Genomic DNA, 11,824 nt, shown 5'->3' with positions numbered 1-11,824 from the left:
GTGTGTGTGTGTGTGTGTGTGTGTGTGTGTGTGTGTGTGTGTGTGTGTTGTTTTGTGTTTGGTATGAGCAATCCTGAGGGCTTCCTGCAACCAAGTTGAGCTCATTTGTCAGCCTGGTTTGTCTACCAATCAGAAGTGTTACTCAGCTGCACATCAGCAATGGGATAGTAACTAACATTCGTAGCCTGGAGCTGGCCTCAGTTCTTGCAGGGAATGATCAGGGGAGGATTAATCCAAGCCCTGCCTGCAGGAGTTTCTATATATATAAGATGGCTTCCAGTGGTCTAGAGAAAATGGAAGAAAACAGAGAGGCCAAGGTGCCAGCAGGTCCTCAGAGAGTGTGTGACAGGCCCCAGCTGGTCCGTACTCAACCTCCTCTTCATTCCTTTTCCCCTTTACAACTTTTTTCCACCCCTAACTACAGTTCTGTCAGTGAGAGCAGAGTATAATCAAAACTATACACTCATTGCATCATTTATTAATTTACATGTATGTTCATTTGGCCAAGATCTGTTACTCACCTGCTAAGTGCTGGATCCTCACTATTCTAGCCAGGCAGGGAATGAGGCAATGGGTCTTCTTTAGTTTAGTTAGTGGTCGAAGCAGACAGCAGACAAATATATACAGCACAAACTGAGGAGAGCAAAGGAAAACCTGGCAGTTGATCAGGGCTAGTGCTGGGTGCTATGGTTTGTGATTGGGTGGACAGGAGCCATCTCACCATCCAAGTGATCTTGGCACAGAGACCTGTAGAAGGGATGGTCTGAGCTACATGGATGCAGGAGGGACAGGTGTTTCAGGAAGGAGGAATGGTAGAGACAAATGTCCCGGGGCTGTCCAAGGAACAGCCATCAAAGGAGCTATGTGCAGAGAGAGCACATGATACCCCCTCCCATGATGCTTCAGAGAGGATCCAGTGACTGAAGTGCATGCTCTGTTAGCACAAGGGTGAGTGTGACCCCAGCACCCACATAAGAAGCTGGGTGTGGTGGTCTGCTCTGTGCCTGTGACTCTGTGGCTCGGGTGCAGAAAAGCAGCTCCCTGGGCTCCCTGGGCTCCCTGGGCTCCCTGGACAGCTAGCCCAGCCTAAACAAACAGGCCGGGGTCCCCACAAGGGACACTATTTTAAAAAGAAAAGGTGACTAGTACTGAGGAATGACACCTGAAGTTGCCCTCTGACCTTCACAGGCATGTGTGCCCACCACATGCCTGTCTACCGCTCCCCTCCCCACATACATACTCCCAATCAAAAATGAGATTGGGTTTGGTGGGGGATGTACCCCTGGAGCCTGTCAAGGTATCGTCCAGATCCTTCTAATTCACGTAAAGTTCTTAGAAGATGCTTTGTGCCAGAGGAGAGCCTTTAATTCTGCCGGCATCCCTCTCTGATTAGATGTTGAGTTAGCAATGGCCACAGAATGGCAGCTACTACTAAGCCATTCTGAGCTTGTGGTTATCAAAGAGGGAACCTCTGGGTGGCCACACCTGCTGCTATTCTTCTTTTCACACCTCTGTTCTCAGCTTCTAAAATCACTGAGCAATTTAGTGAGGGGGAACTTGCAGGCAGGAGGCAGAAGAGGCGTGGCCAGGGTCATCCCTTCAAGTTGGAAGAGCTGGTGTGCTAACATAACATCCCTCTTTTTTTTTCTTTTGTTCTTTTCCCTAGAAATAGGTTGAAGTCGAGAACAGATAAAGGCCTCCAGCCTTAATGAGCCCTAGCAGGCCACAACCGATGCTTCTTGCTTCCTGCAGCAGACTTCATCCTTGCCCTCCCTGCCTGCCAAAGGCCTTTCAGGAAAGAGGCATGGTGCTTACACAGTTTAACTTTCCACCTCTTTAGGGACGGGGGGAGAGTTGGCCTGAGGCAAAAAAAAAAAAAAAAAAAAAAAGGAAAGAAAGAAAAAAGAAAGACCCACCCAAAGAGTCCCCTCCCCCTTACTGGTAGCCCTACTCCAAGAATGCCCAAGTCCAAAAGACCCCAGTTCCCTAATGGGTAAAATGATCCCACATGTGCCCCGGGGGCCAGATGCCTGTGGCTCCAGTTTCACAAGGAAATTGTTTGGGAGGTACGTTAAGTCAGAAAGCTACTTACTGACTTTTGACATGAGGCCTTTTGGAGAGTAAGTGGACACCAGGTTGGCTCTTGGCAAAAGTAAACACGCGTCCGTCTCCTAGAAGACACAGGACACCCATGTGGCCGGAGTAGGCCTGCTTCTGCAGCCTGCATGGCCCATGCAAGTAGTGAGCTGTGAAGCGTCTGTCTGAGTGAGACCTAGGGCCCAGCTGTCTCTGATGTTGCAGTTCACAGGATTTAGAAACTTTCAGCCATGCTTATTGTTCACCGGAAGAGCGGACCTCAACATTAAGAAGAAAAAGGAAAGAAGAAACCTAGATGTTGATGAGACAAAAAAAGAAGAGGGAAAAAAAAATGCATTCTTGATGGTTTTGAACTCTGGGACACTCAGCAAAGAGCTGTGGGTTCTGCAACAGCCTCTGTTTTGGAGCTCCTGAGCCACCTTGCAGCAAGCTGCCCTGAGGACAGCGCCAGCTCAAGGCTGTTAGGCTGCTGGATATCTACTTTCATGAATAAATGTGGATCTTTGGGGAGTGGCTTGCGGATAAGCTGAAAATACAAACTCTTTGTACATTATGTAAATTCCTGTTTATCTATATAATTGGCAACAACTGGGAATTGTAACTCCTGGTGGTTCAAAATCTCTTTTAGCTGAGCTCTTTCCGCTGTGTTCATGGTGAGTGTGGGGGACGAGGGGGGGGCAGACTTTGAGTCCCCATGTAAATTCTGCTCTGCAGGCCCAGCTGGGACAGTCTGCCCACCTCCCCTCTGGGCCTCACAGCACTGTGAACCTGTCTTTGGGCATGTGCCAAGGGCGCCATGTGGAGACACTTTAGCTGTTGTGTGAAGTGGGGCTTTAACCAGATGGTAAACTTCAGAGGCTCGTCTCCTAAGTTATTACAGGTGTGAACATGCCTGCCTATTGCTTTGGGGGTGGGAGGAGGGAGAGTGACGGTTTGCTGGTGTCGGGGGATTGTACAGTTTAGAGAAGTAATTATTTATTGGGGAACTGTTTTCTACTTAACTTCTTTAGGGGATCTAATAAAAGGAAAGGCATTGTAGATAGGTAGACAGCCAAATCTTAAATTGTTTATATCCCTTAGCACATACTTCAAGCGCAAACACACTATTCAAGACAATGGCCAGACTGTATCTTAAAAACACCTCTACTCACTGTGCGAACACTTAGAAGATAAGTCAAATGCATAATAAAAAATCTGAATGTTTGCTCTGGTTTGTGGGTTTTTCCTTGCACACATAGTTACACATCCACTCTTCATAGGCCTCTGGAGACAGCAGGAGGGGACAGGAGTTCTAGAGGTAGGAATCATCAAGAAAGGAAAGTTTAGAGCGAGGCGGGGCAACAATTGGAATACTGGGGAAGGCGAGGAGCCTGGAGACCAGTTAAGAGAAGATAAGCATCAGGGCAGCTGGGAAGAAGGTTTGGATGTAGTTGGCAACTTTCTTGGCATCCCTGGCTCCTCACACAACCTTTGCAGGGAGGCGATCACGGGCCTATTGCTCAGGGCATTTAAGAAGTATCTCCAGAAGTGACCACAGTAGCAAAGCCGCACAGGACATAAAAGCAAAAGGGAGGCTGTTGGATTAAAAGGAGAGGGAGAACATAGGAGGGCAGGGGTAGGCAAGGGATGAACACTGTCAGAGTATTTTAATGCAAATGCCATTATAAAAGCGTCACACGGTATGATCCCTGACAATAAACTTTTAGAAAGGATTCTACAGCATCTCTAGCAGTGGTTCTCAACCTGTGGGTCACAATCCCTTCATGGGGGTCACCTATCACATATCCTCCATATCAGATATTTATATCACTAGTTATAACAATAGCAAAATTACGGTTATAAAGCAGCACCAAGATAATTTTATGGTTGGGGGTCACTACAACATGAGGAAGTCTAACAAGGGGCTCCTGTGTTAAGAACGTTCCGAACACACTGGTCTAGAGGATCTGGGAGTCCTGTCTCTGTTCCCCGCCTTTTAATCCAAACCCATACTCCGAGAGCCCACCAGGGGAATAGAGCTGGGCCAAGACAAAGACACAGACACTCCCCCACCCTCGAATCCTGTGTTTGGAGTAGGCTGGATCACTATCTAATCTGAGAGAACCCGAGAGCCTCTTGTTTTAATTAAACTCATTTTGGAGAGTTTTGGCTCTGTTAAACAGAGAGAGTTGAACACTGATTTACTCAGCAAGGACCTTGTTGTCCCTGGGAGACACTCATGGGGCCTGCCATCCTTCAGCCCTTGGAGAGGATTCAGGGCATAGGAACAAACAGTCCAGGAGGTCTAGGAGCTTCCTATGAGCACCCTGGTCCAGGCCAGGCTTTCTGCATAGGGAGGAGCAGTGGAGGAGGGTGCGCAGGGCTGTCTACAGAGACCATAACACCCTAGTTCACAAGGGTAAAGGATTTCAAGATGGTCGAAACAGAGACCTAAACCAATGGGCAGTCTGCTGCAGGGCTTCCCTGGTGGCCTTGAGTCTGGAGAATGGGTTTGGCTACAAGCTCCCAAGTAGGACTAATCTTAAGCAACTATACCCTCAGTTCCTTTATTTCTAAGATGGATGTAGTACTTGCTCTGCCTAACTCACAGGATGTGAGTTTTTTCAGGATGTCAGTCAAGGCTTTATGTCTCTACCCACCAACCACCTCTAAACCCAAGGCACCAGATCCTTCCCCCCTTCTCAATGTGTGTGCCTGTGTATGTAGTGTATGTGTGTACGTGTATGAACATCTGAGTGTTTACATAGATACCTGAGACTGAAAACTGATGACAGGTGTCTTCCTCTGTCACCTCCACCTTAGTTTTTGAGGCAAGGTGTCTCCCCGAGGCTAGCACTCACTAATTGGGCTAAGCTAGCTGGCCAGCAAGCCCTAGGGCTCCTGCTGCCTCCCCCCCAGTCCTGGATTTCATGAGTGCATGTCCATAAGAGACCTGGAGATCTGAAATCAGGTCTCCATTCTTGCTCAAGGAATGCTTTACTCACGGTGCTCCCACCCTCCCCCCAGCTCCTCCTGGCTTTTTTGTTTTGTTTTTAAATGAAAAGTTCCACACAGACACATACATTTGAGTTTAGAATGCATCTTAAGGTAATGGAATTGCTTCTGTTACTGTCAGAACCATCAGCCCTCAGCTCCCACCCCTGGAAGGTGTCAGTTCTCCAAATCCCTGAGTTAATCTGATATGAAAGCTTTGATACGCAAAGCTTGTGTGATTCAAGCTCCTGGTCCTTGGAACTTTCTAAGCCCACCAGGGCCTCTCCCTCACTGAACACCTGGTTCTTTTTCTGGTAGGAAGGCTGGGAAATTATATGACTTAGTGACTTCCAACACAAGGGCCCTTCTGATAGGTGTGCCCCATTCATCCTCCCAGCATTCCAGAACAAGATAGCAAGGTGTGACAAGAGCTGGGCTAACACACATAATCCTGTGAGGCCAGGAGGGTGGTCAGTGAATGTGAACTGTTGCTTCCCCCTCCACCTTTATCTTCCGTGCTCCTCCCTCCTTTCGACCATCTTCACTTGAGCAGCCCCTTCACAAGGCACCATATGTGAGTGCATAATTGGTAAAAACAAACAAATAAACATCAGGATGAGGTTTGCCCCCAGCGCTGGCTTTGTGTTCATTAGGACACACAGGGGACTGACAATCTCTGTGGGACCATCACGTCTTTTTCACAGCTTTCTCTCTTGTTGGCAATAAGGAGCCCCTGCCTCATCCTCCACAATGAATGCCATAGTGAATGCCCCCTTTGGCTGTTTATTTGACTTTTTGGTGTGTGTGAGTGTACACATGCCTGTGTGTTCACATATGCTTGTGTAGCATAGGAGGCCAGAGGTTAACCTTGGGTGTTGTTCCTCAGGACCCATTGCCTCACCCACTCACACCCCACACCCACCCCTGCCTTTTTTTAGACAGGGTCTCTCACTGGCCCCTGATTAGGCTTGGCTGGCCAGCCAGGGAACTCTAGGGAAACTACCCATCCCTGTATCTTAGTTAGGGTGTCTATTGTGAAGAAACACAATGACCACAACAGCTCTTATAAAGAAAAACATTTAACTGGGCAGGCTTATAGTTCAGTGGTTTAGTCTCTTATCATCATGGTAAGAAGCGTGGCAGCATGCAAAGAGACATGATGCTAGAGAAGTAGCTGAGAGTTCTATGTCTGGATTCAAAGACAGCAGGAAGAGAGAGAGTGAGACACTGGGCCTGGTGCGAGCATCTGAGACCTCAAAGCCCACTCCAACTGACATGTTTCCTCCAACAAGACCACACCTACTCCAACAAGGCCTCACTTCCTAATAGTGTCACTCCTTATGAGCATATGGGGGCCATTTTCATCCAAGCCACCACATCTGCCTTCCCAACTCCGGGATTTCAAGTACACGCTGCCACAGGTAGGTTCTGAAGATGGAAGCACTTTTAATTCTTGAGCTGTCTCACCAGCCAATATCTTGGTTTTAGATATATGTGGGTCTGGAAAGGGGAAGAAAGAAAGAAAGAAAGAAAGAAAGAAAGAAAGAAAGAAAGAAAGAAAGAAAGAAAGAAAGAAAGAAAGAAAGAAAGAAAGAAAAGTATGTACCAATCTGTGCAGCACTTCCTAAGCTACTTATGACTGAGAGTATAGAGAGCTGAAATAGTCAAAAGAAGGGGTCTTGGAGTAATATGGGGCAGAGGAAGGGTTGGTGAGCAGCAGCCAACCAAGCCTCTCAGGAGGGACATGCTGAGGAAGGGGTGTAAGCTATGCCAAAGCTTGGAGAAAAATGGGGTTCTGGGTCTTTCAAGGGCCAGTGAGAGGCAGAGGGTAGCAGGATGAGGTGAGCAAGAGCAGAGAAGAGTATGTGATCATGGGTGTGAGGCAGGAACCTAAGCTGACCCCGTGATCTTTGTAGCATCTTAGGTGTGCCCAAAGCATGAAGAGTTCAAGCTTATCCCTCTGGGAAAGACATTGTAAGCTCACCAGGAGACATACCTCGCTCCTGTTTGGTGCTGATTCTAGACACACACCCTACTCCCACCTCAGGGCAGTCCTCCTTCCCTCTTCCTGGCAACACCTCTTATGAAAACACGATGGCCCTTACAGGCAGACCACTTGGGTTACTGATCTTTGACCGATGCTCTGGTCTAAGACCAGAGTGTCTGTGTCACTGACCCCCCCAGAGTGATACTACTCCATGAATGGCCGTGTGTGTACATGTTTCACAGAGCAGGACACTTCCCTGTACCTTCTAAATATTTGACTGTTAGACTTTGCTGTTGTTGTACCGTTGTGGCTTGAATGTGAAATATCCCCCCCCCCCCCCCGCAGGGCCATGTGTTTGAATTCTTGGTGGACAGCTAGCGGTGCTGTTTAGGGAGGTCGTGGAGCCTATAGGAGGTAGAGGCTTGCTAGAAGTGAGTCACTAGAGGTAATCCTTGAAGCGCAACAGCCCAACTTCCTGTCCGATCTCTGTTGCCAGGGCAATGTAAGAAGCCTCAAACACCCCTACCACTGTAGACACCACACAGTTTCTCCATGGATCACATTCCCTTAAACCATGAACCATGAGCCACTTGTCCTCGCTCTTAAGTTGCCTCCTATCAAGTGTTCTGTCACAGAAATGAGGAAAGTGACTAATGAACAGTTGCTGTGAATAACTCCTTTACTGCTTCTGCACATGGCACATATTCTTGGCACTGGGGTCACAGGTGTGTATTGTCTATCCCCCTCTGCAATGGGGACTCAGCAGCTACAGGCAGTATGTGAATTATTGGGCCTTGTCATGTTCTGTTCTTCTGATTGACATTAATCAGTGGACCAAGTGGCTAGTGGGCTAGTAACAGCACTCTAAGGGTCATGAATGTCTTCATTTTCGTCTATCTGCATACGTCTTTATCTTGAAACTGTGTGTGATAGTTCAGCAGATATCACCCTTTTGTTAAAGGATACTACCCTTTTCTTTTCTGGCATCACAAATAGTCTTGACTTGTGGGCTGTTTCTTTTCTCTGTGTGTCCTTAAATATGTTTTTCGTATCCTTGATGCTCTGCATTAGAAGGTGACTAGGCAGAGTTTTTATGTTGTACCATTTTGTCTATGCCAGGAAGCACTTGGGATGAATTTTCCATCGAAAGGAGCCCCATCCTTCTATCTCCAGGAGACTTTTGGCTCTGTCACCCAGTGTTGGTACTCCACCACTCGCTTAGTGCCCATTAGTCGAATTGTTTGTCTGTGTACTTTTCCTTGAGTTTGAATCTAGTATTAAAAATCCAATGACGAGACTGGAGAGATGGTTCAACAGTTTTAAGTACTTGCTGCTCTTTCAGAGGACCTGTGGAATGGCTGACAACTGCCTATAACTCCAGCTCCAGAGGATCTATCACCTTCCTCTGGCCTCTATAGGCACCCTCATGCATGTGTGCCTATATACACACACACACACACACACACACACACACACACTGCAAATAATCCTTTAAAATTAAGCTATCTTAAGCAGGCATTTATATGGAGACAATGTTCTGTATCAGAATTACTCATCATTCAATCCACAGATGTTCTTGGAGGGCTCATCCTGTGCTGGGGGGTGGGAGGAGTCAGCCACATATGAAGTCTCTTATTTATTCAAAGTGTGCACTATCTGATCAATAGCTCCTCAGTATAATTCCATGATCTAAGGGCTGCTATGGTCCTCCTCTTAAGGATAATAACAAAAGCCAGGGGCTGTGAGATTGGCTCTCCCATGGGCAAAGAGTTCTCACCATGGACCCTGCCTTTACCTACACACATAGTGCTCACTCATTCTGTAAAGTAAGTAATTAGCTAGTTCGAGTGGCCATGGGGAATTGAGGCAGCTGGTGCTGATTCCATGCAGATGTTGCCAACCAAAAGAGCTAAGCAAAAACCCCTACATGAGTCAAACATCAAAACCACTCTAAAACTCTATATGCAGAAGTTGGAAGCCCAACCCTGTCTCTGCTACACCGCCTCCCTTCTGCCTCTAGATACCATTCTGTGGCTCTCTGGTCCACCTGGCTCCATCTTATCATCTAAGTATGAAACAAGTACCAAGGCCAAGAGAAGTCTGCCTTCCAGGCATGACGTGGCCGTGCGTGTCTTGAAATTTGAGTAGCTGTGATTATCCACAGCCAGGAGATCCTTGCAAGACAGACCCTCATTAGAGAACTTTACCACAGGTCATAGCGCTCATTATTTCTGTCCTCCTGCCCAGTCATTGACGGCATTAGCATGTACAGGACATAGAAGGTTTGGGAGAGAGGTAAGTCATGTATAGAGCTTCTGGGAGGTCGTCTCCAATTCTGCGGTGGGACTTTGCAGCAATGCAGCTTTTTGGGTGTTCCTATAAGAAACCTCTCACCCATGTCCCAGAAGGGTCCTCAAGCTGAACTTGGCTAGAATGGTGTCTGTGGTCTGTCACTGGTTCCCCATCTGGGGTGAAAATGTATTTGTTCATGCCTCTCTAGTAAAAGTAATGCAACACCTCATCCCACTTCTCACTGCAGAAAAGATAACAAAGTGACATTGTTTTCCTTCTGCCCCAGAATATATATATTCCCTGACATCAAATGCACACTGTTTTTCTTCATCAATTCTCCAACACCACTAGGTGCCCAGCAACTCAATTCAATTCTGATGTTATCTACTGGAAGTGGCACCTGATCCCACAAGCTAACATCTCAAAATAAGGCAGCTCCCTCTGCAGATATCAGCCACAAATAGGGTCTCCACATGACCCGTGTTTCTGCCTGGCTTCACGAGGCACATCCCCATGTCTGACAAGTCACTCAAACAATTGCAAGAACAGAAAGAGCTCTGCATATGGTCACAGTTTTGTTGGGCAAGATAGGGCACATTCAGGGCAGTATGGATGTAGATGAAGCCTTACTAGAAAGGAGACACCTTGGAAATAAACACATGCAAAAGTTCTATGAGATGACATATAGCAGGACGGCATAGAACTTTCTGTCATACCCTGACACATTCACCAACATGGCAGCCCTTTGAACACAATGTTTAAGGGTTCTGTGGAAGTTTACCATTGACTATTGATTATTGAACTCAACCTCACAGGTCAATGTGTGGGAACAGAAAGCTATAACCCTATAGTCAAGGTCTCTTTGAGGACCTGTTCCATCAAAAACCTACACCCTGCTCCATTAGTCACTCCATTAGCAAACAAAGGACTGAAAATTTTCAGGGGTTCAAGAGCCCTTGCTAGTTACCAAGGGATAAAGACCAAACATTTTTGTAAGACATGTTATTTTTTTCTTTTGTGTGTGTGTTTGTGTGTGTGTGTGTGTGTGTGTGTGTGTGTGCTGTGCCTGTGTTTGTGAGTGTGCACCACATGTGTGAGGTGAGGCATCCACCAAGGCTAGGAAAGGGTGCGGGACACCCCTGGAACTGGAGTTACAAGCAGTTGTGAACTACCAGGTGTGGGTGCTGTGACCTCGGGGCCCTCTGCAAGAGCAGCAACTGTCTTGAGTACTTAAAATATGGATATTTTTTTGAAATCCCATAAGCACATACTTTAAAAATAGACTTTTCTGGTTTTGCTCAATGTTTTTGCAACTGGGTGAATATGACATGGTTTATTCAGCTGGTATCTAGAGGTGACCAACGAGTTGTTCCCAATATTTTATTATAGCAATTGCTACTACAATGGCTAAACCTGTCATGCTGTTTCTTCATGGGTGGGTCTATCTGAAAGCGACATTCCCAGCAGCAAGACTGATATATCAAAAGGCAACTACATCTGTGTTTTCAACAGACTTTGTCAGATTCACCAATGTATTGCTGCCATCACTATCTGATGATAAGTTAGCTGACTGAGATTCAAAAGGTGAGACGTTTCCCCCAAAGTGATTTCAGTAAAGGGAAGTTGAAACAGACAAATCATTAGGAAGGTAGGAGAGATGGGGGAGAACGGGAAATGCTTTAGGGGTAAAGACAGATGAAAGTTCTGGATTTATTTTTGCTTTTAAAGTCTATTTATTATGTGGGTGTGGGGGGGCATTGTATACCGTATCACATGGGCCATTGGTCCTGTGTGGCAAGAGAACGTTGTGGAGTCATTGATATCCTTCTACCTTTATGTGGGCTCCAGGGATCATTCTCATGTCACTAGGCCTGAATGGCAAGCATCTTTACCCATTGAGCCATCCTGCCAACTCCTGGGATGAAGTTTTGTGAAGAGGAGCCATGCTGCATTGGATGCTCCACATTCAGGAATATACAGGCATCACAGATTGGACTTGGTGGTTTTTGTTTGTTTGTTTGTTTGTTTGTTTTTTAAAGAAGAAAACACATAGTTGGGAAGGGTAGAGGGGGGTCTGGGATAGTGAAAGAGGAATATGATCAAACTATATTATATGATCTTCTTCAACAATTAATAAATGTATTTTTAAATGGCAAGGAGAGGAAGAAATAAAGGCCCCGTGAAGTCTGATGAGAATCTCTCCCTGACCTACAGTGTCACTCGAAGTCATTCTTTTGAGTGATTTTGATAATGTGGGAAAGGGCAATTGAGCCAGTGAACCAGGAAGCGTTTGCTCCTTTTCATCATCGAACCAGGAAGTATTTGTTCCTTCCCGAAATTGAACCAGGAAGTATTGTTCATTTCCACCACTGAACCAGGAAGCAGTTGCTCTTTCCCATCACTGAACTGGAAGTGTTTGCTCCTGGGAGTGTGTGTGTGTGTGTGTGTGTGTGTGTGTGTGTGTGTGTGTGTGTG

General features: G+C 46.6%; 1 protein-coding gene across 1 annotated transcript in view; it reads left to right on the top strand.

The window, feature by feature from the left end:
* Nucleotides 1–1,883, top strand: part of Edn3 (endothelin 3) — a 22,959-nt gene extending 21,076 nt beyond the window's left edge. The window contains exon 5 of the mRNA XM_055596289.1: nucleotides 1,667–1,883. Within this exon, the coding sequence (XP_055452264.1) occupies nucleotides 1,667–1,709 (43 nt within the window). The 3' untranslated portion in view covers nucleotides 1,710–1,883. The remainder of the gene's footprint in view (nucleotides 1–1,666) is intronic.
* The last annotated feature ends 9,941 nt before the right edge of the window (nucleotides 1,884–11,824 follow it).

The sequence above is a fragment of the Psammomys obesus genome, unplaced genomic scaffold (genome assembly GCF_907164565.1).
Source record: "Psammomys obesus unplaced genomic scaffold, mPsaObe1.curated_primary_1811, whole genome shotgun sequence".
In the NCBI taxonomy this organism is placed as follows: Eukaryota; Metazoa; Chordata; class Mammalia; order Rodentia; family Muridae; genus Psammomys; species Psammomys obesus.
The sequence above is the reverse complement of the archived record's forward strand: the minus strand, read 5'-3'. Positions and strand labels throughout refer to the sequence as shown.